This window comes from Malaclemys terrapin, chromosome 2 (genome assembly GCF_027887155.1).
Source record: "Malaclemys terrapin pileata isolate rMalTer1 chromosome 2, rMalTer1.hap1, whole genome shotgun sequence".
NCBI classification, from domain to species: domain Eukaryota; kingdom Metazoa; phylum Chordata; order Testudines; family Emydidae; genus Malaclemys; species Malaclemys terrapin.
The window spans coordinates 270,979,897-271,005,969 of record NC_071506.1 but is presented as its reverse complement, the minus strand read 5'-3'; the positions used below and the strand labels follow the sequence as shown (position 1 = coordinate 271,005,969).

General features: G+C 41.7%; 1 protein-coding gene across 8 annotated transcripts in view; it reads right to left on the bottom strand.

Annotated features, from left to right (window-relative positions):
* The window catches only part of KMT2C (lysine methyltransferase 2C), a 315,048-nt gene that overhangs the window by 185,947 nt on the left and 103,028 nt on the right, over positions 1 to 26,073 (bottom strand). For all 8 annotated transcript variants that reach the window (XM_054021175.1, XM_054021174.1, XM_054021178.1 and 5 more), the window contains 3 exons: positions 10,529 to 10,735; positions 6,466 to 6,611; positions 4,376 to 4,485 (listed from right to left, as the gene is read on the bottom strand). In XM_054021175.1, the coding sequence (XP_053877150.1) occupies positions 4,376 to 4,485; positions 6,466 to 6,611; positions 10,529 to 10,735 (463 nt within the window). The remainder of the gene's footprint in view (positions 1 to 4,375; positions 4,486 to 6,465; positions 6,612 to 10,528; positions 10,736 to 26,073) is intronic.

Here is a 26,073-nt window from a genome sequence, read left to right as displayed (position 1 = left end):
CTTCCCTAGACCTTTCCCAACATTCTCCATTATACCTTTTGACATATATTGCTTTAATCTAGAATGCAAGCTCCTCTGGATATGGATTGTGTCATTTTATTTACTATGAAATTCCATACACAACTACAGTATTAAATAAAAAGAACAAGAAGAGGGGGAGTGCCATACTCAGGAGTGAAGTCTTTCCCTTTTCCAGAAGAAACCAGAGAAGGAGAATTGGCCATTTTAAATAGTTCCATTAGACAGCAGTTCCTGACTGTGGTGACATTAGCCCGTATCCTTCTATACTGGTACCATGTCCTGAATTGAGCCATTTAATGCAAACAAGCAACAATTTTTACACTGCGTTAGCAGAACACAGGAAAACACTCATCTCATCAAAATATGTAAATTAAACATGGAAATTACAAAGCAGTGTTTAAAATACTTTAAAATGTTTCAAAATAATCTTTGTTAAAAACTCAACAGCTGTAATCCCTGGAGGCCCCCAATTTAATTAGAATTAAAATTGGAAATGCACCCTGTATCAAGGTACCAAGCATCAAGACAGCATGATCAAGGATGCAGTTAGAGATGCAAAAGACTGGAGCCAGAGGTACAGACAAAAGCAGGATACTTCTCTTTCTCACCTTTTAAAGCTCTGTATCTTTTTTAATAGTTTTGTTTGGTTTAGTTTAGTAGGTACAGCCACATAATACTGGACTTTCATTTCTCACCTAAAAAGACTTGTGAAAATCTCTTGCTCTACCCTGTGTCTCTGGCTAAAGTCTGATCTTCCAGTCTTCTATCAAATTAACAATGTGGCTACTTCTTTGTTTCATTATTTCAGCCCTTATTTTCATATACTGTATAGAGCATTTTAAGGAACAAATATTAGTGGTTTAGTTATATTTTGCATTCAATGAAATAACTGGAAACTATATATACACAAAGTTTTAAGAAAAATATGGTGATCCAAATATACAAGCAAGACTGGATTTTATGCCAAAAGCCTTTTCAAAAAAGACATCCGAAATGTAAGAGCTGGAATGTATCTCTCTGGAGTTTACATCATATTGAACCTAAAAGAATGATCTTGGAGCCCCATGGACATGTAATTTTTTAACCTGAAGAGTGGTCTTGAGAAACTCTCTCTTTGACTCAGGTGGGTAAGATGAACAAAAGGGGTAAAAGGACTCAGCTAGACTACACATTAAGTGCCAGGGCACATACATTACCAAACATATAATGGTCTATTTGGTCACTTACTTGTCTGCTATGAAATAAAATAACTCTAACCCTAAGCCATGAAAAAACAAGACATCATGGATATATCAACAATAATCAGAGACAGAATGGAGACTGGGTAACAAAGTCAAAGCAACTAACACAGAACTAGGCAAAAAAATACAAGAAATGAATTTGTCATACGTCTGAACAAATAAATTCTAATGCCTTCAAAACCAGTGAAACAAAGGGGTGGATCACAGAAGAGAAAATATAAGCAGAACATTTTGTGAAACATGCAGAGACACTGAAAGCCTTGGACGGAGGTGTGGATTACACTTAAAAGTTTTAACCCAGCAGAAAGTAAGAGCCAAGTGGAAACAGAAAATGATTTACACAAACATTTTGAAACAGGTCAGTGAAAATATGCTCACATAAGCTTTATTAATGCAATCACAAGTTCAATGAAGCCAAATGGACATCTCAACTGGTAAACAGAGTAATAAGAAACACTGTCAAATCCAGTTAAAAGACAATCAGAAACAGATATCTCAAGTACTGAGAAACAATAATGCAAATTCCAAATTAAAAAGACCCTTAAGGTAAGAAAACCTACAAGATGTTCCCAGCAAAATAGAGAATAAAAAAACCCACAATCTTGCTAACAAAAAACATTCTTTGCATGTCAGAACTAATCTGCACAAGTAACGAAAGGAATGGAGAAAACACCTTCTCAGTTGGGCAAAGATGTTACTGCAGTAGACCACATCATAAACTCATGTAATGCCAGGGGGACTGCCAAGGAAAAAATAAGAGCAAGTTTGATGGCCCGTTAAAGAAACAACCTACAAATTGTTTTATGGAAAACCATCTAAATAAACCTAACCACATACTCACACCTGTATTGCCAGCAGCATCCAGAACATTTATAGCATTAGAACACAAAAAACTAAAGGAGGATAACACCAGAAAAGCAAAATTTGAAGTATGCACAATGCAACAGCTGTAAATACAAAGATATATCAAATGAACAGCTGCCAAAATATATTACATAATACTACGCATGTATATAGAAGTATTTTGGAGGATTATTATATTGTCTATTGTTATATAATAATACATTATTGCAGGTAATGTAAACCTTTTCAGTTTGAGAGCCAAACATTACTGTCAATACTCCAGGACAGAGTCTCTGCCTTGTTCTTCCCTTTGCATTGCTCAGGTGGCAATGACAGTGGAAATCACCCACAGGTCCCCTGCTGGATTCCCTAATGTGGGTACAGCGCTGGCATAACCAGCTCCTACGTTTCCCTTGCTGCAGTCACTGGTGCAGAGGGATGTGCTGAGGGTGGGCAGAGGAAGTGGCTGTAACACACAGTACTCCAGCTATAACCAGTTGACCTAGGACATCCTGTCAATCATAAACAGTTAGTACAACTTAGAGCAGCCTCCAAGCTACTCTAACCTATGGCTGGTGCAAAGAATCTGGGAACAATAACTAATTGGTTGTTCTGTCTGCTTCTCCTTTTTTTCACAACTTCTCCCAGGCTAAGCTGAGTGGCCAGGTGAGGGCGGGGACCCGTCTTTGCTAGACAGGCTCCTAGACTCAGGCAGAGCCAGTTGAGCTCTCATCCTGCTTTCTCCAAGAATCTCACAACCTGACAGGGAAGCAGGCAATGAAGCAGCCAGAACTACTATCTTCTCTCCTTCCTGCACAGCAGCAGGCAGCCATGAGGGAGCTGCTCAGGACTTGTTGCAGAGCTGCTCCCACAGCTGCATGGGAAGTAGTGCTCCCTACTTCCACCCCCCACAGTGGCAGATGCAAACCAAATGTTTCAGGTTAAAAACCACAGCACGCAGTTCAGGGAAACATTTTCAGTTCTTAACCAAACACTAATCTTAACGCAGGGCCTCAGTTTAGCCTCAAGGCGACCTGGGCCACTGTATTTATTGGGACTGCTTTACCTATCCTTTCCTCTTGGAAGGCAGGCTGCCTAAGTACCCTGACTGCAACAGTACAGGTCTCTGAAGGAGAAAAAAGTTATTATGAATATGTCAGAAACTTCTAAAATAAATTTTTCTACACATGAAGTCACACAAATTTAAGGTTCAACATATTGCAGTCTACTAGAGCTGGATCTGGATCAACTGATACAGAAGTGATTCCTGGTTTTCAGATGATATAATGCACTAAGATGTAGCCCTAATGGTTCATCAAAAATAACTATTTAAATCAATCATGGGTCTAAAGTTGAATATTTCCCCATCTTTGCCCTTTCACCATTTTAATTTTGTGGTGGAATTTGTATATTTGTTGGATAAAACATTTTTATGGCTGAGTTTAGTTTTGGTTTATTTATTTGTCCCTAATGGCAGTTGTCTGATGCTGTTCAGGAGTTGAGTGTTAGAAATAGCCCTAGTGCAGATGACCTGGTGGACAGAATGCAGCTGACTTCCTAAAAGGTGCATGATAAATGCAATTTATCATGTGGATATCATAGTCACACAACACACTCTAATTGCTAAGCAACCTGCAAGCACTTGGGAGACACTTCTGCACCTGTTCCCCCCTACAGCTAGATTGCCTCAGGGTATGTCTACACCGCAATTGGACACCCATGGCTGGCCCATGCCAGCTGACTTGGGCTTAGGCTGCAGGGCTGTTTTATTGCAGTATAGACGTTCGGGGTTGGGCTGCAGCCTGAGCTCTGGGACCCTCCCACCTTGCAGGGTCCTAGAGCATGGATGCCTATATTGCAATTTTTTAAGGAATATTTGGGTATATCAACACCATATTAACTGCACTCCGATTATATACACTTGTAAGGCTAGGATGAATATTAGCGTTGATGAAAAAGGCATTTGCTAATTTGAACATGTGTATTTTTTTTCCTGTGAACCCCTTGCCAGCTTCTAATAACCACGGAAGTGATTCTGCCATGCAAACTCAAGCTGAGTAGTACTTGATACTCCACAAGTTTTCCCACTGAAATCAACTGTAGATTACAATCGGATTACTTGTACAGTAAAGCATTACTGTGAATGTAGGAGGCAGAACGAAGCTCTAGGAGTTGGTATTTTCAGTGAGTGACATTTTGTACTCTTATTTGAAATTTATTATTTTTTTATTTTACAGTCTTGGGGGAAATGTTCTTTTTTTTCTACTCACTTCTGTGCTCCCTGAGACAACAGCTTTGTCCACGTTCACCGATAGCTGCTCTTCAGTCTGGCATACTCCCAATGACCACTCTGCACAGCGGTGATGAGCCCAGCAGTGACCTAATGCATTATCATTGAGAAAGAATTGCACAATTTTACAACTTTGCCAAGCAGCAGTTGAGTTTCAAAATAAGCATCAAAGGAAAAACCTTAAAAACAAACAAAAAAAACAGATCTGATCTTGCAATCCTTACTAGAGAATACAGAGCTTAATTTTAGTGGTAAGCGCTTGCAGAATTAGGACAATAGTCTTTTACTGAAACAGGAAGAGTAGGGGGAGGAAGGAATCAACGATTTCTCTACATACTGCAGTTTTTATTATATATAAAAAAACCCAGATGTTTTCACACATTTATATACCTTTCAGCTTCTAGTTTTTGTACCCCAAAATATACAAATACACCTGTGACATGTCTGTGTGTACATATACGCTCAAAGTTAACTTCAGTTTGCCCCTCACTTATTTAACTGTTTGTCTGTATATTTGTCCTTAGCCTTTGAACTCCTTGGGACAGGATCAATTCCTTTTGTCTGTTGGGAAAGCACCAAGCACATTGTGAGTGCTACCGTAAACAAATAATAATTTTAAAAAGATCACAAGGTGCCAAGCACAGGGCTGGTACATAAATTGTTTTGTAAAAACACTGTGATTACAATAGTGAGCTGTCATTATACAGAGACACTCACAATTAAGAGCCTGCTGTACTCATATTGGGAAACTTAGACTACAAAAATAGAACTTCCAGGACTCAAAGTACCTGTTAAAATGGCTTTCAGTTCAGCTGCTGGCAAAAGAATGAAAACCATAAGGATATGGTATAATGACAAACTGCTAATATTTCTCGCCTCAGCTGAAGGTATTCTATGCTGACATACCATATAAGACTCATGGTATGTACCTCTTGGAATTTGCTATTAAGCATATAAACTGTATATTGCAACTCTGCATTTAGTAACACAAAAAAGGGACTGAAAGTAAATAGAAAGAAATAATTGTAAGCATTTTCCAATAGTGATGACTTGGAAGAATTAAAATTTATTCGACATCAGGCAACCAGACTCCACACTAATTTTTTTTTTTTAATTCATTTAAAAGAGGTTTCTTTGCAATCAAATTTTGAAACCAATTTTCAGAGAATTTGGGAAAAAAGTGACACTACTACTAAGCTCAGTCCAGAGATAATACACCACTATCCCAATAGAACGCTGTCCTCGGGAGCCAAACAATCTTACCACGTTATAGGTGAAACCGCGTGATATCGAACTTGCTTTGATCGGCTAGAGGATAGTATTGCCACCCTTACTTCTGTGCTGCTGCTTGCAGAGCTGGTTCTTCATTCAGCAACCGCCACTCTCTAGACACCCAGCTCTGAAGGCAGTGCAGAAGTAAGGGTGACAATACTGTGACCCCCACTAAAATAACCTTGCAACCCCCCTGAAATTCTCCCTTTTGGGTCAGGACCCCCAATTTGAGAAATGCTGGTCTCCCCCATGAAATCTGTAGAGTATAGAGTAAAAGCACACGAAAGACTGGATTTCACAGGAGCAGACCAGATTTCACTGTCCGTGACACGTTTTCCATGGCCATGAATTTGATAGGGCCCTATACATAAGCATATGGTGTAGATTGCTGGTAGGGCAACATTTGAACCAAAATGTTCTGAGAAAATAGCCCAATGCTTCTTGATTTTTCTGACAGACATCTAAATGAAACATTAAAGTTAAAAATGTATATTACAATCTTAGGACCTGATCCTGAAAGCCCTTCCTCTCATGACTAATTGTTATTTGTTCAGATAGCCCCAGTGAAGCCACATGAGAAGGAGACTTTGTAGGACTGGGCCTTTAGGAGTTGAATAAAATGACAGTTTGAACTCTGAAGTATTATCTCTGTTTCTTTCTCCTTTGCTCCTCACTCCCCCCAAAGAGGCAATCACTATACCAAACTAAAGAATTATTTAAACAAAAGTTTAATTTGAATTCCAGTTAAACCATTATAAATACGTACCACCTACTATTAATAGCTCAACGTATACCCACCTGTTGGCTCAAATAAGGCTTGGACATCAATGTCATCTGGTAAGCCAACTAAACTGAGTTCATCCCAGAATTTGACAACCTGATCATCAGAAGCAGTTTGAGTGCTTACACTTGTACATGATGCTATACTCTGTCGAGGTCTCTCTCTGTAGAGAAGGAGAGAAAAAATGTGGGTAGGTAACTCTGCAATTAAAACAGTCTAAGTTTATAACTCAATTAGCTACGTGATTTTTAAATGATCTAAAAAAACCAGAATGCCTCAAATGAGCTTTCCTAAGTGTGATAAAATATACATCAAAGGAAAAAAAAAAGGGGGGGGGAAATAGCCCAGTTTCTTGAATTTTGACACAGTATTTATATCAATAGGAGAAAATGAAGAACAATGCTTTCAGTTAAAAGTCATATGCACCACAAAAAAATGACTGTGTTAAATGGCCCTTTGTCCAGTCTGACCGTCTCATTGTTCAGGATATACATACTAAAATTTTTCAAACTGCATTTTTTATTTGACTTGCTTCATCTCCAGAAGACAATTGTTAGGTAAGTACAGGCAGATATAGATCCAGGCAAAGAAGGGATATTTCTCTGGGGAAATGGGAAAACCTGGAACAAAGAGAGGGAGGTGGTATAAACAGAGGGTGTCAGCTGCAGCTTTCTTATGGTTTCCTCTCTGCAGCCTCGACAGCTGGTCTGTGCTATAGCATTGACAATATTCTCAAAGGAGACTCTGCCCTACCAGACAGTGGTAAGCTGCTAGGATAGCAGACAGCTAGTGTGTATGGGGGAAGGGTGAAAAAGGCCAAGAAGGGAGAAGGTTATATGGCAGCAGATGTCTTTGTCCCACACAACCGAAATTCACAAAATAGCAAAGTGTAAGAGAAAGAGGGTAGAAAAGGAGAATTTAATGACACAAAAAGCACTAGATTATGATGAAATGGAAGAATCTATCAAACCTATTTAAAAAAAACCCACAAACAACACAGTATACTATTTGAGCACAGGGTATCCTTCTTTCTGGCTTTTTAACCCAACTTACCAAAAAATTATCCACTAAACATCAGACTCACTAACCCATTAACCAGAGAAACCTGACTCCCTCAACCCCACTTAAAAATAAAGTTTCTGCCTTGGATTTTTAAAGCATGGCACTAAGCCTTACTGAGATGTCTACTCCCCTCAGCTACCATAGTGGTTGCCATGGAGGGGGGTGCTGAAATTTGGGTCGTCTCAATCTTTTATTGGTTCCTTCTTCATTAGGGCCCTACCAAATTCCCAGTCCATTTTGATCAATTTCACAACCAGAGGGTTTTAAAATTGGCCACTTTCACATTTTCAGATGTTTACATCTGAAATTCCATGGTGTTGTAATCATGGGGGTCCCGACCCAAAAGTGGGTTGTGGGGGGGTGTCACAAAGCTGATATAGGGAGTTGCAGGATTTCCACCCTTACTTCACAGCAGCTGCGGAGCTTTCTGCAGCTGGGGGAGATTCCCAGAGATGGCTCTGATCTCACCCGTGCTGCTGGGAATCTTCAGAGCTGTCAGCAGCCACAGAGCTTCCTGCAGCTGGGGGAGGTTCCCAGAGGTAGGTGGGTCTGATCTCCCGAGAGTGGCCGTGCAAGGGAAGAGGAAGTCCTGTCCCACCCCAGCCCCGAGGGGACTAGCAGTCCCCAGCTGGGGCACTCTCAGCAGCATGGGGGAGATCAGACCCACCTCCACCTCTGGGAATCTCTGAACTGCAGGAAGCTCTGTGGCTGCTGCCTTCAGTCTGATCTCCCCACAAGAGCAGCCACGAAGGAGAAGTCCTGTCCCTCTCCAGCCTGGCAGACTAACAGCTGGATCCCAATGAATGGTAGGAGCCCCCAGCTGGGGTGCCCCCAGGCCTGCCCTGTTCCGCCCCTCCAATAGCTAGATTTCACTGGGGAACTCTGATTTCACAGTCTGTGACGTGTTTTTCATGGCCGTGAATTTGGCAGTCCCCTATTCATTAATAAATCAAGCATATGCCTCCGTGGCTGTTCATAGATGTTGACAGTGGCAGCAGCATGAAACTGCTATAGTTCTTGACAGTTTCATGATGCTTATACCCTTCTGAAAAAGAACAGTGAACCTGACCAAATTTATGTTAATTTTACCTTATTGCTGGTAAAGCTATGAGCTACAGCAGGCAACAGAGCTGTGTGCTGACTTAGAGTGAAAAATTCTCTCATTTTACATTTGGCTTATTTCGAAGGTTACCTCCAGAAACATAAGGGCAAGGAGACGTGTGTGTGTGTGTGTGGGGGGGGGGGGGTGAATGTAAGTGAAAGCTTAAGCTGTGCAAAAATTGATGGTTAAGACCACTCCCCCCCACATCTGTCAAGAAGAGCTTCTCTCTCATTATTGGTGAGTGGGTGAAGTTTTCAATCCTTGGCACTAAGTTATATCCTAATGACTTATGTCATAACAAAAAAAAGTGTGCAACATCAGAAAACAAAACCTTCAAGACTAAAACCTATTACTATGAACAAAATAGTCGCCTTATGAACTGATGTATTAAATTAACCCATTCTACCCCAAAAGGGCAAGTAACCCTAGATGCAGTCAAGCCAGATACTATTAACATAGTAATTCAGTTAACAGGAGCCTATCTAAAAAAGAATTACACATTCATATCAGATTTCATAATAAGGAAATCTGAGTAACTGTTTTTTTAAATTTGTGTTTATAGTTCCTTAATATCAAATGAATAAAATCACCGCCAGCTTTATATAGAGATTCAGCATTCATACTTAATTAAGGGCTATTAAACTAAAATTTATCTAAACTGAATAAACCTAATCTGAATATGAATTTAAATTTAAATGTCTACAGTACTTTTAATGCTACATATGCCTTGATAATTCAGGATTCCTTAAAATGTACCACCTTAAATCCTTTTAAAAGGCTGCCTCTCTTTGTTATTGTTTCATTTCCTACTTCACTTCTTCACTGTATTGGCAGCAGTCCAAAGCTAGCAACCAATCAGAAAACTCCAACACAACAATGCTTTAGTACTTAAACTTGGATGTTAGCCAGCATGGCACTTGGGGATGATTACATCATCACCCTCAAGGGACAGAGCTGTTTAGTTGTTCCAAGCTAAATTAATTTTGCAGTTTCCCATAGGCTACAAAAACCTCTACTAATCAGCCAGCACAACTGAATCCACATATTAGCAAGACAGCTCTGAAACAAGAACACATCTAACCATGGTAACGGCAAAAACCCAGAATTACAAAATCCAAATATATATTAAGAAAAATCTATTCCATTATGCAAATACTAAAAAAATCTGCATTCGCAGTTATGGATGTATTTTAAACTTCATTTCCATAAATATATTCAATAACCTTTCAGCATGGACCATACAGGGATGTGTACGTGAATGTAATTGTTCAGAAATAGCTATTAAAAAGTGCTGTATTGCAAAAGGCACCTGGGATACTACTATACTTCAATGGATTAAAAACAGAACATTGACATACACAAAAACAACCAACAGAGTTCTAATCACAGTAGAATATACTGTATTCACATAGCACGTTGCTTTTCACAGTCACAAGGATTATTTTTGGAGGGGGCCAAGGAAGAAAGATTACAAGGTGACACGCACAAATGTCTTGTCTCCCCAATGTACACAAACACAACAGTTTACAAATCAACTGGTTAATTGGTTACTCCTCTTCTGTTCTTTTGCATGCTCTCTCTAAGATATTTCAAGAGTACAAATACATTTGTACTTTTAAAGAAAGTCTGTCTCTTATTTTTGTACTCTCCAAAAAAAAGAACACATTCTCACTTCTAGGGGAAAAAACCTTAACAATAAGTAGCAGAAGAAAGATTGCTATTTTTCTGACATCGTTTGCAATTTTTCAAACACAGATTAATAATACTAAGCATCATGTGGTTTTAAAATAATTTCAAATTTTCAAATTATTCACTTATCACTCACAATGTTTGCATATATGCTTTCTGGCCTCTCTACAATAAATCAACAACACAACAAAATCATGACAGAAGTTTTTATGATGAAACAGACTTACTTCTTCTGTCCCCTTTGTTTGCGTGGCACTGAGTTTTGCCTTGGAGTTCTCTCATAAGCTCCATCGCTGCTGTCGTTGGTTTCACTCTTACTTAAAGGCTGGTTCTTCCCGGGGATGATAAACGCTAGCGTTGGACTGAATTGTTTTAATTCTCCTTGTCCTAATGAGCTTCGTTCACCACAGTAACAAAAGGCGCAGAGTTGTTCGCTGCAAAGCAGAGGAAACTTTTTTTAAACCAGGATAATCTGGGGGATTTCCTATTAATTATCATGTTTTGTATCAATCTGACTTTCCTCAAACAGAATGCAAAGTACAATAAATAAAATATAAACAATAATTTAAAGTGAATCTTTAAATAAATTTGCAATTTAACTACTAAATATATTATTTAAAGTTAGGTAACAGTAGTTTTGTTTTTTTTCCACAGAACTCTGTTAACAATGTAGAAAACACCCAAGTTAATAAAGATTTTTTATTTTTCCTATGCTTAAAAACCCTTAGTCTATCAAGGGAAAAAAACTTCACATATTCTACTGTATCCAAAAGGTGTGTGCAAATCTAAATGGTGGTGACTGAAAGAAAGGAGTGGTGGGGGAGAAGGGGAAAGAGATGAACTACCTTATTAAAATCCCATATCCACTAAAAAGATAATATAGTGGAAAACTCACCGCACTGACACTACATACACATACTGTGTGTGTGTGTGTGTGTGTGTGTGTGTGTGTGTGCGCGCGTGCGTATACACACGTATACCTATAACACAATATGTATAACATATAACCATGCATCTACAATACAAATGCATGCATTATCTATTGTACACAAAACATCACTCACACATTTAAAAAAATTAACGGGAAGATAGGAATAATGGAACATTCACAGCAATGACTACATAAAGACAGGTTATAGCTACATATCATATACAAATACATATATCCATTTAACACAAACACTGTAAAAATACAGCAGCCTAAACTTATACTTGAGGAAACTTACAGGTATTTAGTGCGATGACCTGTTAAGTAAGTTATCCCTGAATACAAGATTGCAAATAATAAACACTCAAAACATAATGACAGTTCTGGCAGCACTCCTTGTGTCACATCATATGGAGGTTACTGCACAATATTTCTAAAACAACCACATTCACAAACCTAAAATGTGAACTTTTTAAAATTTGCATAAAAACTGTGTAAAGAGAAAAATCATTTAACATGTTTTTACGCCTAAGTGAGCAACTTTTTTAATGTGTATTTATGTCCCTGTGATCACCAAAATGTGCCTAAGGGAATCTGGCACTTGGGTGGAAGCCTGGTTTGGAAAGAGCTCAATTTAAATAGAATTTAAGCACATCTCTGAAGTGGCATATTTGGACTTTGGGAGCAGTAAGTTGAAAATAAAAAAAGTCCCCTGGAGATCCAATTACAGTACAGTGTTCACCAGGACTTGGAAAAAATAACAGATTGTCTGCACTGCTAGTCAGGGGGCTGGTCTACACTACAAAGTTAGGACAGCTTAACTACATTGCTCAGGGTTGCAAAAAATTTGACACTCTGTGTAATATAATTAAATCGACTTAAGCTCCGGTTATAGACACTGCTGGGTTGATGGAAGAAAACTGTCGACCTCGCTACTGCCCCCCGGATAGGTGGACTTACTACACCAATGGACAAACCCCTTCCATTGCTTTGGTAAGCAGCTACACTACAGTGCTGCAGCTGTGGTGCTGCAGCATTTCTAGTATAGACATACCCAAAGTCAGGTACAAGCAGCAACAATAGCACAATGAAGAAAGAAGAACTAAAAAGGGAAAAGTTGCAGCCTGGAACAGAGGACTATGACAGTCCAATACAGCCATTTAACCTTGACTTAATGTACTCTGAGACTGGACAAAATCTTGCCCTTACAATACAATGCCACTGGGGAAGGGAAGATGGGGAAGAGGACTGGGTGCAGAGAAGGTCCCTGAGACATCCTGCTAGCACACAGCGGTCTGTCTCATATGGAAAGGCTGAACAGGAAGACACGATTTTCTGGAGCACTTCTTAACAGTGGCCCAAGAAGCAGCAACATGCTACCAATTGTACCATATATGTGGAGTTGGTCATGCCAAACTGGCAGACCACAACCTTTTGGGGACAGGTTGCTTCAACAGGAGCTTTAGCTGGATCCCCCTCATAGCATTCAAGAGAGTGCTAGAGAAGACCCCAGCCTGCTGCTCTAGGGGAGAACCTTAGAGCATATTCATGCCCCATGTTGACCCATCTCCAGCCCCCAGTGATCCTGCTTGACACGGGATAGGTGTTGGCCTATACTTACAAAGTACAACCCACAGGAGAGATTTTGCTCATAACTGCGTACTAGGCAATGGATTAATTTCAGAAATCTTTACAAGAATCTGCCTGAAGACAAAAAATGTTTTGAAGAAAGAAAAACCTAAGTTCCATGAAGAGGGCATAAAGATGAGAGAGATCTCTCTTCCAGGCTGTACATGTAAATGTAATTTCAAATGTTATATGGCAGAGCAACAAATTAGTAGCTATTCATATTTCAGAGAATATGGCTCGATCAGAGTATTAGGTGAAAACATGTGAGTTGCCCTCATACACATAGCTTGCAGATCAGGTGGCAAAATTATTTAGGGTAGTCAAACCTAAAGAGGACTGTGAGAGACTTCAAAGGAACTTAACAGTAGGTGAAAGGGCAGCACACTCGCTGATGAAACTCAGCGTTTACAAATGCAAGTTTTCCACATTGGAAGGAATAATTTGAACTACTCATACACATGTGGCTGGTCTATAAATTAACTGGAACAACTTACAAAAGTTGTTGGGATCATTATGAATAGTTAAACAAAAAAACCTGCTCAATGTAAAACAGTCAAAATTGCAAACAAAACATTACGATGCATAAAGAATGAAATAGAAGATATTTAAAATATGATGCTATTATATAACCCAGTACTGGTGCACTACTGGACTTTCTAGGTTTGGAGACAGCTGCAGGGTCTCTGCTGCAGGTTGCAGCTTTCCCAAGCAGCAATAGGTTGAAATTAACAAAATTAGTCAGTTTCATGACTGCTATTCAGAATGGTGTGCACATCTGTGCAAATGTAAAGAATCATGTCAGTTTCATGCTACTGCTTGGGAAAAGCTATGAACCACAGCAGCTGATGTAAGCACTGGTGTATCCAGAGAGGAAGAAAAAAAGCAGCAGCCTTGGTTTAAGGGCCCAGTAACAGACACACATTCCCCCATTCGGGAGCCAAGAATCTGGGAAGGAATCGAACAATAGAGATCCGACGTTTTCTCAGAAGCCAAAAGGACTCTAGGATTGAGGCAGAAGGAGAAAAAGAAAGCTTCTCATTTCTAAAAGAAATATGGAGCAATTGGGCTTCAACTCTATCAAGTATTTAATAGCCAGACATTTAAATGAAAGATACCCCCCAACCACACCAGAACCCATGAATAGAATCCTAGTAGAAATCTCCGAAGCCTCCACTTCTCAGCGGTTTGGAAGGGAGGTGTGGGTGTGTGTCACGTGCGCACACATTCTTCATGGAAGTCTGCCTTCTCATCTTCTGTGCTAACCTAGGAATAACAGATGCAGGGCTTGTCTACACAGGGAGTTATTATTCCAGAATAGCTATTCCTGATAAGAGTAGCCTCATTCTGAATTAAGTTAATCTACAAGGATTAAACTAATCTAGAATAAGAGCATCCACACACTGAGTTAATCAGGAATAGCTATTCTGGAATGTAATTCCCTTTGTAGATACTCCCTTACCCTTTAGCTAATTAGTGTTTCATAAATATTTTAAACCCTGTCTGTATAGACAAAGGCTAATTTCTTTTACTAACACGTGAGACAGAGACAGACAATTTAAAAATACAAGCCCTTTCCCATATATCAATATTCAGTTTATTTTAAGGGAAGTGGAGAAGAGATCTCAATTCAGACTGAAGACAGCGGAGTTGAGGAAACTCAGCGACTCATAAAATCAAGTCCTGTGATCAGATTTCAGATGTTTACAGAACAGAGTAATATTTTAAAATGGGGATAATGAGCAAGTTAACATGCCACCTACTGATCTCTTCATAATTTATTGAAATGGAAAAGCAAGCAGACCACTATTATACCTATATCTTTATGCTGTTCCAGATATTGTTAAAATGGATAGAAATTCATCATTTAATTCTTCAGCTGTTTGGGCCAAATTCTGTTCTCTTATATACTGCTTAAAATCCAGAGCATGGCCCACTGCCATTCAGGATGGAATAATAATACTGCTTTAGGCCTAGGAAGGTTCTACACTTAAACATTACAGCATGATAGAAAGTCTTCAGTGAAGATGCTACCTAAGCCAACAGGAGGGCTTCTCCCACTGGCGTAGGTGCCGACCTCTCCAAGAGGTGGTAGCTATGTCGACAGGAGAAACCCTCCTGTCGACATAGCTACCACCTCTTGGAGAGGTCGGCACCTACGCCAGTGGGAGAAACCCTCCTGTCGACATAGCGCTGTGTTCACAGGGGGTTACGTCGTTATAAATACGTCGCTCAGAGGTGTTGATTTTTCACACCTGTGAGCAACGTAGTTATACCGATGTAAATTCATAGTGCAGACATGGCTTTAAATTGACCTAGCTTTGTCACTCCAGGCTGTGAAATATTCACACCCTTAACAGTCATAGTTAAGACGACTTACGTAGCCCTGCTGTAGACGCCGCTAGAGGAATTCTTCCATCAACCTAGCTACTGCCCTCAAAGAGGTGGACGAAGAACTCCTGCTGCTGCTGTAGGAAGTGTCTATAGTTGTGCCATTGTAGAGCTTGTAGTGTAGACTCTTTGAGAAGACAGAAGCTATCAAGAGTGTTTCATATTGTTTGTTTCTCTCTCTCTCACACACACACACACACACCATAAAAAATGGCATCAACGAGGACAACTAGAATACAATATACTTCACAATGGTGGTTGGGAAGGATACTTTGATCGAGGGCAGTGGGTATGTCTACATTGCGTTTTAAAACCCACAGCAGTGAGTCTCAGAGCTCAGGTCTACAGCCTTGGGCTCACGCTACGGTGCTAAGAACAGCTGTGTAGACATTTGGGCTTGGGCTGGAGCTCAGGCTCTGAAACTCACCTAGGCTCCCCAGGCTTCAGAGCTTGAGCTCCACCCCGGGTTGGAACATCTACACTGCTGTTTTTAGTGCCACAGCACAAGCCTGAGCCTGTACACCTGGACTCTGTGATTCACTACCACGGCTTTTAAAATGCAGCATAGACATACCTAGTAAGGATTATGTCTGCTCCTAGTCAAGGGCCTGTTGAGAAACCATAAATGGAGACCCAAACTTCCAGCTGCTAAACCTGTACCCTCTACCACAAAACCTAGTGAGCTCAAAAACATGCTCAGTAGAGCAGCTTGACCTTTTAAGTCCCTGTCCCTCAGGGCAATCTGAACCAATATCCATCCCAACAGCAGAACCTACCCAAATCCCTGACAACAAACTAAGATGCCAGTCACATTTATTGAGTCCTCCCACTCATCCATGTTCCAACCAGAAATAAAATTACCACCAAAAAAGCCCTAGAATGAAAAAGGTTCTGGTTATGGAGGAAAGGAGAAAAACAATCATGGTTTCCTCCACTCAAGTAGTGACATACATTCATTAGAAGCACTCCTAAAACACAGACTTTACTGTTCAGACGATTTCATTTCAGCACATGCAGTATGGTGTAAGTGGTTGCACATTATTCAGTTACAAGAGAAGAACAAGCTCTTCTTGCTTGCTCGCAAACAGTCAACGAGAAAATGAAGGTACAATTCACAAATTAACACAAAGTTAAGGTTGCCCAATAGTACCTTTTCCCGTTCGCCAAAGTCAAGTGCACCTCTACTTAAACCTCTGAAAAGCCAGACATACAACATGGAAGTGCATACCAGCCCCACCCTGAAAAGCCACTGGCAAGATACCATTTCAGCCATGGCTGCCCTGTGGCTACAACAAGGAATGACAATGTAAACGAGCCTTTTCATGTTGTATGCTGTGCCCCACATAATTATATTCATTCCTTTGTCTGCATGCACTCCAACTGCTCTTTACTGTGTTAGGAACAGCCATACTGACCGGTGCCGGGATTACTTGCAGAACATTATCTCATCTCACATTCAGATATGAAGAGAGTTATATCTTCATCCAAATGGATCACTAACTTTAAGTCCAGGTGCACTCAACATTCTGCAATAGCATGAGGCACTGAAGTCAACCTTACCTCAATGTTAATGAAGTTTTTAGGCAGTTAGTTTCTTTTGGCTTTTTGAGGATGGGGGGAGCACACCAATGGGAGACACCTGGAGTCTTCCTGGAAACTCTTCATTCCCATTTTGCTATCAGCTGTCCTCCTCCTGGCCCCTTCATGCTCTACCTGCCCAATAGTAGAGGAGCAACATGGAGGAAGGAAGGTGCTAACCAGTGGGCTGTTAGGAACACATCTCCTAGCTGGAGGCAGCAAGGGGAGATGGAGGGGAGTCCCAGACTCTGTACTCCACTTTGGGGTCCAGTGTTAGCAGGGAGCGTTCTGCACAACCCTCTGAAACACAGGAGGATTGCAGATGTGAAGTCTCCCATTCATCTCAATGGTATGTGCTCAGATAAATCAGAACATCTCATGGAGATGAAAAGCCTGACGCAATACCTCAGACACATAAACTGATCCATTCAACTCAATGGACATCCTTCTTTCCCAAACTCTCCTCCAGCCCCTACTGTGCAAGAAATTTTCAAGACAATTTTGCTATCAATGGGAGTTTTAGAACAATTTACTTACTAAAAGCAGTTATTTCTGGGAAGAGAAGGAGTTAGATTGTACCTGAGGAACCCATTGACCAAATGACCCAAGCTTGTGCCATTATCTCTAATCCTGGCCCTAATGTATAGTAGCAATATTACGGTGGGATGTAGCACCATGACAGTTAAGGCTGCACCAGGATTTCCATTTTAACAGGGGTAAAAAAGGTCTGCAAACTGTCTTTTGGGTTATATCATCATTTTAAAACGCTCATTGCAGTTTGTGCAGTGCTTTATTTTTCTATAGCAGTTTGTTGGGAGGGACAGATATTACTTGATGTTTACAATGTCTGTTTTAAAAAGGCTCATGTGACAAACTTTTTTAGTGTCTAGACTTGCCTTCAGATCCCTTTTTCACATAGACACCATAGCACTTTGAACGATGAACTAGAGAAGTGTGAACCTCTGGTTTGTGTAGATTGGGTGAATTATTGTAGAAATTTGAAATAGAATCATAGGATTGGAAGGGACTCAGTAGCAGATTTAGAGTTAGTGGGGTCCTGTGCGCAGCTTCATTTCTGGAAGCTTCCCCCCCCCAGGACCCAGCCAAGAAAAAGCCTCACTTATCTCTCCCCCCCGCCCCAGTTTTTCATTCTTTTTTTCTTCATGCTCCTCCTATATTATAAGTAATAGGAAGTAAATGAAAATAAAGTGAGGTACCTTGATTGGAGCAGGGGGTTGGGGTGCAGGAGAGGATGAGGGGGTCAGGCTCTGGGAGGGAGTTTGGGTGCGGGCTCTGGGCTGGGGCAGGAGGTTGGAGTGTGGAAGGGGAAGGATGATCAGATGTCCCAATTTTATAGGGACAGTCCCGATATCTGGGGCTTTTTCTTATATAGGCTCCTAGTACCCTCACCCCATCCTGATTTTTCATACTTGCTGCCTGGTCACCCTAGGGATGGGATGCGGGCTCTGGGAGGAAGTTTGGGTGCAGGCTCTGAGCTGAGACAGGAGGTTGGGGTTTGGGAGGGGGTGAGGGCTCTGGGAGGAAGTTTGGGTGCGGGCTCTGGGCTGGGACAGGGGTGCAGGAGAGGTCAGGGCGGCGGCACTTACCTTGGGCAGCGCGGCTTCCAAAGTGACCGGCACACCCCTCTGGCAGCGGCTCCTAGGCGGGAAGCATGGAGCCGCCTCCCCCCTTGCCAGGGGCACGCAGAGACATGCCAGCCACCAGACGCTTCCGGAAGCCATGAAATGCAGGCAGCCTACGCCCTGCTGCACCGCCGGCCGGGACTCGGGGGCAGGTTGTCAGATGAGATTTGTCCTGCATTTCGGGGGCCACCGCACTGTTTGTTTCATGGTAAATCCACCTCTGAAGGGACCTCCTCGAGAGGTCTTCTAGTCCAGTCCCAGGCACTCAAGGCAGGACTAAATAGTATCTAAACCATCCCAGAGAGGTGTTTGTCTAACCTGCTCTTAAAAATCTCCAATGATTCCACAACTACCCTAGGCAATTTATTCCAGTGCTTAACTACCCTGACAGTTAGGGAGTTTTTTCTAATGTCCAACCTAAACCGCCCTTGCTGCAATTTAAGACCATTGATTATTGTCCTATGCTAGGTGGTTAAGGAGAACAATGTTTTCCCCTCCTCCTAGTAACAACCTTTTATGTACTTGAAAACTACTATCATGTTCCCTCTCAGTCTTCTCTTCTCCAGACTAAACAAACCCAATTATTTTAATTTTCCCTAATAGGTCATATTTTCTAGACCTTTAATCATTTTTGTTGCTCTTCTCTGGACTTTCTCCAATTTGTCCACATCTTTCCTGAAATGTGGCACCGAGGACTAGATACTCCAGTGGAGGCCTAATCAGCACAAAGTAGGGCGGAAGAATTACTTCTTATGTATTGCTTACTCCTGCTAATCCATCCCAGAATGATGGTTGCTTTTTTTTCCCCCACACGGATACAGTGTTGACTCATATTTAGCTTGTGATCCACTATGACCCCCAGATTCCTTTCTGCAGTACTCCTTCCTAGGCAGTCATTTCCCATTTTGTATGTGTGCAACTGATTGTTCCTTCCTAAGTGGAGTACTCTGCACTTTTCCTTACTGAATTTCATCCTATTTACTTCAGATCATTTCTCCAGTTTGTCCAGATCATTTTGAATTTTAATCCTATCCTCCAAAGCACTTGCAACCCCTCCCAGCTTGGTATCGTCCGCAAACTTTATAAGTGTACTTTCTGTTCCATTATCTAAATCATTGATGAAGATATTGAGCAGAACAGGACCCAGAACCAATCCCTGCAAGATCCCACTAGATAGGCCCTTCCAGCTTGACTGTGAACTACTGGAAACTACTCTCTGGGAACGGTTTTCCAACCAGTTATGCACCCACCTTATAGTAGCTCCATCTAGGCTTTATCTCCTAGTTTGTTTATGAGAAGGTCATGTGACAGAGTATCAAAAGTCTTACTAAATCAAGATATATCACATCTACCCCTTCCCCACATCCACAAGGCTTGTTATCCTGTCAAAGAAAGCTATTAGGTAGGTTTGACAAGATTTCTTCTTGATAAATCTATGCTGACTTACTTACCTTTTTATCTATTAGGTGTCTGCAAATTAATTGCTTTAATTATTTGCTCCATTATCTTTCCAGGTACTGAAGTTAAACTGACTGGTCTGTAAATTCCCCAGGTTGTCCTTATTCCCCTTTTTATAGATCAGTACTATATTTGCCCTTTTCCTGTCCTCTGGAATCTCAACCATCTTCCATGACTTTTCGAAGATAATCACTAATGGCTCAGTTATCTCCTCAGTCATCTCCTTGAGTATTCCAGGGTGTATTTTATCAGGCCCGATCTATATATTTTCTGCATTTGTTTTTCCTGATAGAACTCTAAGTTTGATTTAATACTATGAAATGGAATGTTTTGGAAAAATAGGATTTCACAGCATCATCAGTATTAGCCTGTTCTACATTACACAGCTAGGTGACAAAAGGCAGCTTACGTCAACTTAGCTGTGGTTGTCTCCCACTGACGTACGTGACCTGCTACTCCAACTTAATGCCACTGTAGCACATCCGGTGAGCACACTAAGCCGATGGCGAGAGCTCTCCCATCATATAATTCCACCTCTACGAGAGATGATAACTTTGTCAGTGTGAGTTGCTCTCCTGCCGACATAGAGCTCTCCATACAGGGGGTTAAGGTCAGTATTACTATGTCACTTCTAGGTGTGGATTTTTCACACCCCTGAGCCATATAGTTATACTAAAGTAAGCATGCAGTGTAGAGCAAGTCTAACGGTATGTCTAAACTGGCATGTTTTGTGCAACTTTTATTAAAGCGCTGGAATTAAACCACCGTTATATGTCCACCCTGTGCTCCTTGTGATGGTAGAGCAGAGCCACATTAGCAGCTCTTGCAACAGCAAAGAGAGCAGTGCGTCGTGGTAGCTACCCACTGTGCAACTGGCCACAGGGTGCTTTGGGAAGGGTTTGCAATGCCTCATGGGGCAGGCACAGTGTCACATGATGCAGGTTTCCCAATCCCATTGGTCCATGGGCATCCTACTACATTGCCAGCTTTTTAACTGAAGTACAGGGGACGGGGGGAAAGAAGCAGAGTGTGTGACAGAAAGTGTGTGTGTGTGTGTGTGTGTGTGTGTGTGTGTATGTATGGAGGGGTGGAGGAGAGTGTGTGTTTTGAGGGACAGAGTGTGTCAGCATGCAGTCTTGTAAGTGGCAGGAAGCAACCAGTCCTGAGGCAGGGGGAGGGGAAAACCCCCAACATCAGCTCCCACTTCCCTGCACAGCAATCTGCCTCTCTCTCTCTCTCTCTCTCTCACACACACACACACACACACCCACCCACCCCCACCCACCCCTCGGTGTTCAACAGCACGAGCATTCCACATTAATGGTTTGCTTTGTGTCCCAGAGCAGATCAGCACAGCATGCAAGGCCTACCAGAAACAGAGCTTTGAAAGGGGAGTGGTGCATGTCTCCAGGGCAGCCGAATTCAAAACAATGAGCAGAGCAGCCACTTTAGGGATTATGGGACACTTCCGGAGGCCAATTGATTGTTTTCTGCTCTGTAATGTTTTTACACTGCCAATACAGCGCTGGAGCCTTTGCACTTTAAGGCTTAGGACTCTTGTTGAGGTGGTTTTTTTGCAACGCTGCAACTGAGGAGTGTTTTTGCGCACTAAGTGGCTTGGCAGTGTGTACACCTCAGGAGTTACACCGCAGAAAGCTGATTTACTGCGCAGTAACTTGCCAGTGTAGACAAGGCCTAAGTTCTAAATATTTTGTTTTTTAATTGCCTTGTTCATGTTACAGAATAAAATTCTATTTTTTGGAACAAAATTAATCTTTATTAGTTCACAACATATGCTGTGTGGTGCTGAGCAGGTCTGACACCCACCAATTTTTTCTTACTTCACTGTGTCACAGAACCGATAACATCCTCCACAGACAATATTAATAGGTGCATTGACATTGTTATATTCCTACATACAGAGCAATCACAACAAGATTCATAAGGGCCACAAAAGAGAAAGGCCATGTACAGCACATTACAGCAACACACACTACTTTGGCTCAGTATTAAAAGAGTTTTCCAAAGCCACCCTGATCTGTACAACCCCGTGTTGAGCTTTTCTTACAGCCCTGGTCTCCATCTGTTCAAATTCAGCAGACAACTGCGCCACCTCCACCCTGGTGGAAACTTTTCTCCCTTTGCTTCACAGATATTACGCAGGACACAGCAGGCCACTATAACCATTGGGATATTTTTCTCACTGACGTCAAATCTTATAAGTAAACAATGTCAGCAACCCTTTCAAATGACCAAAGGCATGTTCAACTGTCATTTTGAACCTGCTGAGCCTGTAGTTGAAGTGCTGTCAAGGTGGCTGGCATACAGCTTCATAAGCCATGAAAGCAAGGGGTAGGCTGGGTCTTCCAGGATCACTATTGGCATTTCCACATTCCCAGTGGTAATTCATCCCTGGGGGGAAAAAAATCCCTGCTTGCAGGTTTCTGAACAGTCTTGTGTTCTTAAAGATGTGCACGTCATGCCCCTTCCCTGACCAGCCCACACTGATGTTGGTAAGGCATCCCCAGTGATCCACCAGAACTTGCATACCATAGAAAAGTAGCTCTTTCTGTTGATGTTCTCTGTAGCAAGGGGGTCTGGGGCCAAAATAGGGATATGCGCGCCCTCTATTAACCCATCGCAGTTCGGGAACCCCACTGCTGCAAAAGCATTCACTATGTCCTGCACATTGTCAGAGTCACAGTCCTACGTAGGAGGCGGCGATTAATGGCCCTGCACACTTGCATGACAACGGCCCCTGCAGTGGATTTTCCGACTCCATATTGATTCCCAACTGACCGGCAGTAATCGGGTGTTGCAAGTTTCCACAATGCGATCGCCACTCGCTTCTCAACTGTCAGTGCAGCTCTCATTTTGTTGTCCCAGTGCTGGAGGGCTGGGGCAAACTCAGCACACAGATCCAAAAACATGGTCTTACACATCTGGAGGTTCTGTAGCCACTGCTCATCACCCCAAACCTGCATGACAAGGTGATCCCACCAGTCAGAGCTTCTTTCCCAGGCCCAGAACTGGCACTCCACCACCTCCAGCTGCTCACTGAACGCCACCAACAACCTTGAATTGTTTCTATGTCCCACAGCAATCTAGCCTCCAAGGAATCATCATGTTCCTCACAGCTTCTCTTGTGGCTCTGCAAATACTGCAGGATCATCTGCCCTGTGCTTGCAATGGCTCGTGATAATAGTGCAGAGCTGTGCAGGCTCTGTGCTTCTGTCAGAGATGGTGGACAGTGAGTAAAGACATGCGAGTTGTGCGGATTTTGTAAAGAAGATGCAAAATATTATGGGATGGAGAACACTGCATTATGGGATGTTGACCCCCATGCTCCCAGTCATCCCTCTTTTTGGATGCATCAGGCACTGCAAAACTTCCCAAAATACCCCATGCTGGATGATGGCGAGTTGCACAGTGGAATATCTACCCATGGTGCACTGCAATCTACATCAATACAAATACTCCTGGTGAGGAGGTGCACCACCGACACAGGGAGCTAAGTGTGCACACACACAAGTGATGTAATAACTGCGGTGGCTGTATGCCAATGTAAATTAGATCACATAATTTTGTAGTGTAGACATGGCCTAAGTTATTCAAGCAGATATGAGCTATCCTTGAAAAAGTTCTGTTCCCTCCACGTTCATACATGCTGGATGGTAATGTTAATCTGAATAATCCTTCCACCCATTTTAACTACTAACAAAAGCACAGCACATCAATGTGTTGTCTAATTTTTTCCTCACACACATAAGCATAGACTTTAGGGTAAAGCCTTGTCTCCACTCGGAAAAAAGTTTATTTGGACCTTGTGTTAGTTGACAGGTAGATAGCAGACATTCCTTTAGGCCTGGTAACTTGTATTAAAACTACAAAACTGCCCTAAGTTCACCAGGATTTTCTGTTTTGGTTACGAATTAAGATCAAACCAGTTTTATTAGTGTGGATTCACCCTTAGAGAGTGCTACTTATAGGGTGACCAGATCACCCAAGTCAAATATCGGGACGCGGGTGGAGGGGGGGGAAGGGTGACGCGCGGGGGGCTGCTCCCGACTCCCGCTGCCCAGGGGGGGAGAACAGCCACCGCCTGGCACTGCGGGCCACCCCCCTCCTCTCCCTACCACCCAACTGAGTCCTGCCTGCTCGGGGCCAGGCCGGACTCTCACTCACCCCGGCCCCGCGCTTCCCCTGCGTCTCCTGGGCCTCCCTCCAGTGCTTGTGGAGGGAGGAGGAATGGTGAGCCTGGGGAAGAGGCAAGGATTCGGGGAGGGAGCCAATCGGGGGTCGGGACACTGGACAAAACAAGGAAATATCGGGACTGTCCCGATAAAATCGGGACGTCTGGTCACCCTAGCTACTTATGTGAGGCCAAACCAAGGTATTCAAGCAGCACTTTATTTTATAAATATTTCCAAAATAGACAATGCCATGAATATGCTTCATTGTGAGTTTTAATGTATACAAGATATGCACTGAAAAATACAGTGGCTAAGCCTCATATGAAAATTATGCGGGGGGGAGGGGGAGGGAAGTGTGAACATTTACAGATTGAGCATTCATCACTAGAGACCAGGGTCGGCAACCTTTCAGAAGTGATGTGCCGAGTCTTCATTTATTCACTCTAATTTAAGGTTTCACGTGCCAGTCATACATTTTAATGTTTTTAGAAGGTCTCTTTCTAGAAGTCTATAATATATAACTAAATGATTGTTGTATGGAAAGTAAATAAGGTTTTTAAAATGTTTAAGAAGCTTCATTTAAAATTAAATTAAAATGCAGAGCCCCCTGGAACGGTGGCCAGGACCTGGGCAGTGTGAGTGCCACTGAAAATCAGCTCACGTGCCGCCTTCGGCACGCGTGCCATAGGTTGCCTACCCCGACTGGAGACTCTGGTGTTCCTGTACATGTTTGGTAACTTTCCCTCATGCTCCCCCAGTGCAGTAGCTCAGTGTAAAGCTGCCTGTGGAGAAATGTTATTATAAGTTGTGTAAGATCTTGACATGGAAGCAGAATTCACAAGCCAAGAATTCAGTTCTCTCAACGTATTGGATTGAAGCATAAGGAGTGCCAAGCAAAATAACGGGTGGTCTAGAAAACATTAAAAACAGGGGAAAAAAATATTTTTGAAATGTAAAAATTGCATTTGACTCATTTCTAAATGTGGCTGTTAAAAATGCAAAAAAATATATATCTCCTCTCTGACATAAAATGAATTGCAAGAGAAAAATCAATCAGCCAGGAATTTCCTGTAGTAGTTTGCTAGATGTTGCCATTGCAGACTGCCTTGTAAGTATATACAGTATTTTAGCATGCATGTTACGTGTGCCTAGTAAAATTCTTTAATAATTTTTTGTAAGTGGTAAGTACAAGCAATAGCCATATTTCAAAGTTTAAAACTATTCTGTATTTTTACCACCTTCAAAATATACAAAGTAATTAAACCACATTACACAGCTTTCCAATTTTTTCAAAATCAGCACAGCTGGACTTCAGCATGCACACAAACAACTTAACAGTTCCCTTCTCTTCAGACAAAAACAAACAATTTACTGACATTTGTAAGAAAAAAAAATAATTAAAAAATATGTTCCTGTTCAGAATCATTATGTGGCAGGTTTCAGCTCAAGGTAAATTTTCAAAGCTCAATTACAAATGTTCAAAAAATAGAAGATGTATATAATGAAACCCATGAGATGCCTTAAATAGAGCAGGTGCCATCAGAACACTGATTTTAAATAAAGCAAATTTCAAGAAACTACCTAATAGCTCAGAAATAGAAAAAGTTATCCTGAAGCCATCTACAGTTATTCTTCAAGCTCTGCCAGAATAGATTTTTTTAACCCTTAAGCAAGAGTGGAACAACAGTGAGAAATCCAGGCTGATTTAAGCGATGAGTGGCAAAATGAAAAAGGTCTGTGGACTATTTCTAAAGATGTTTCACAACTCAAAGCACATGGTTCATGTGTGTAAACAAAACTCCATCTCTAAGCAGATGAAAATACAGTGAAAAAAGAAGTGCACTGTCCACATATCACAAGTGGGGTTGGTAATGGTGCCTATTATTGAGGTCCCCTGACACTTCCCATTATAAGACCCTATTTTCTGTTGCTTATCAAACTTGTCAAATTTTAAC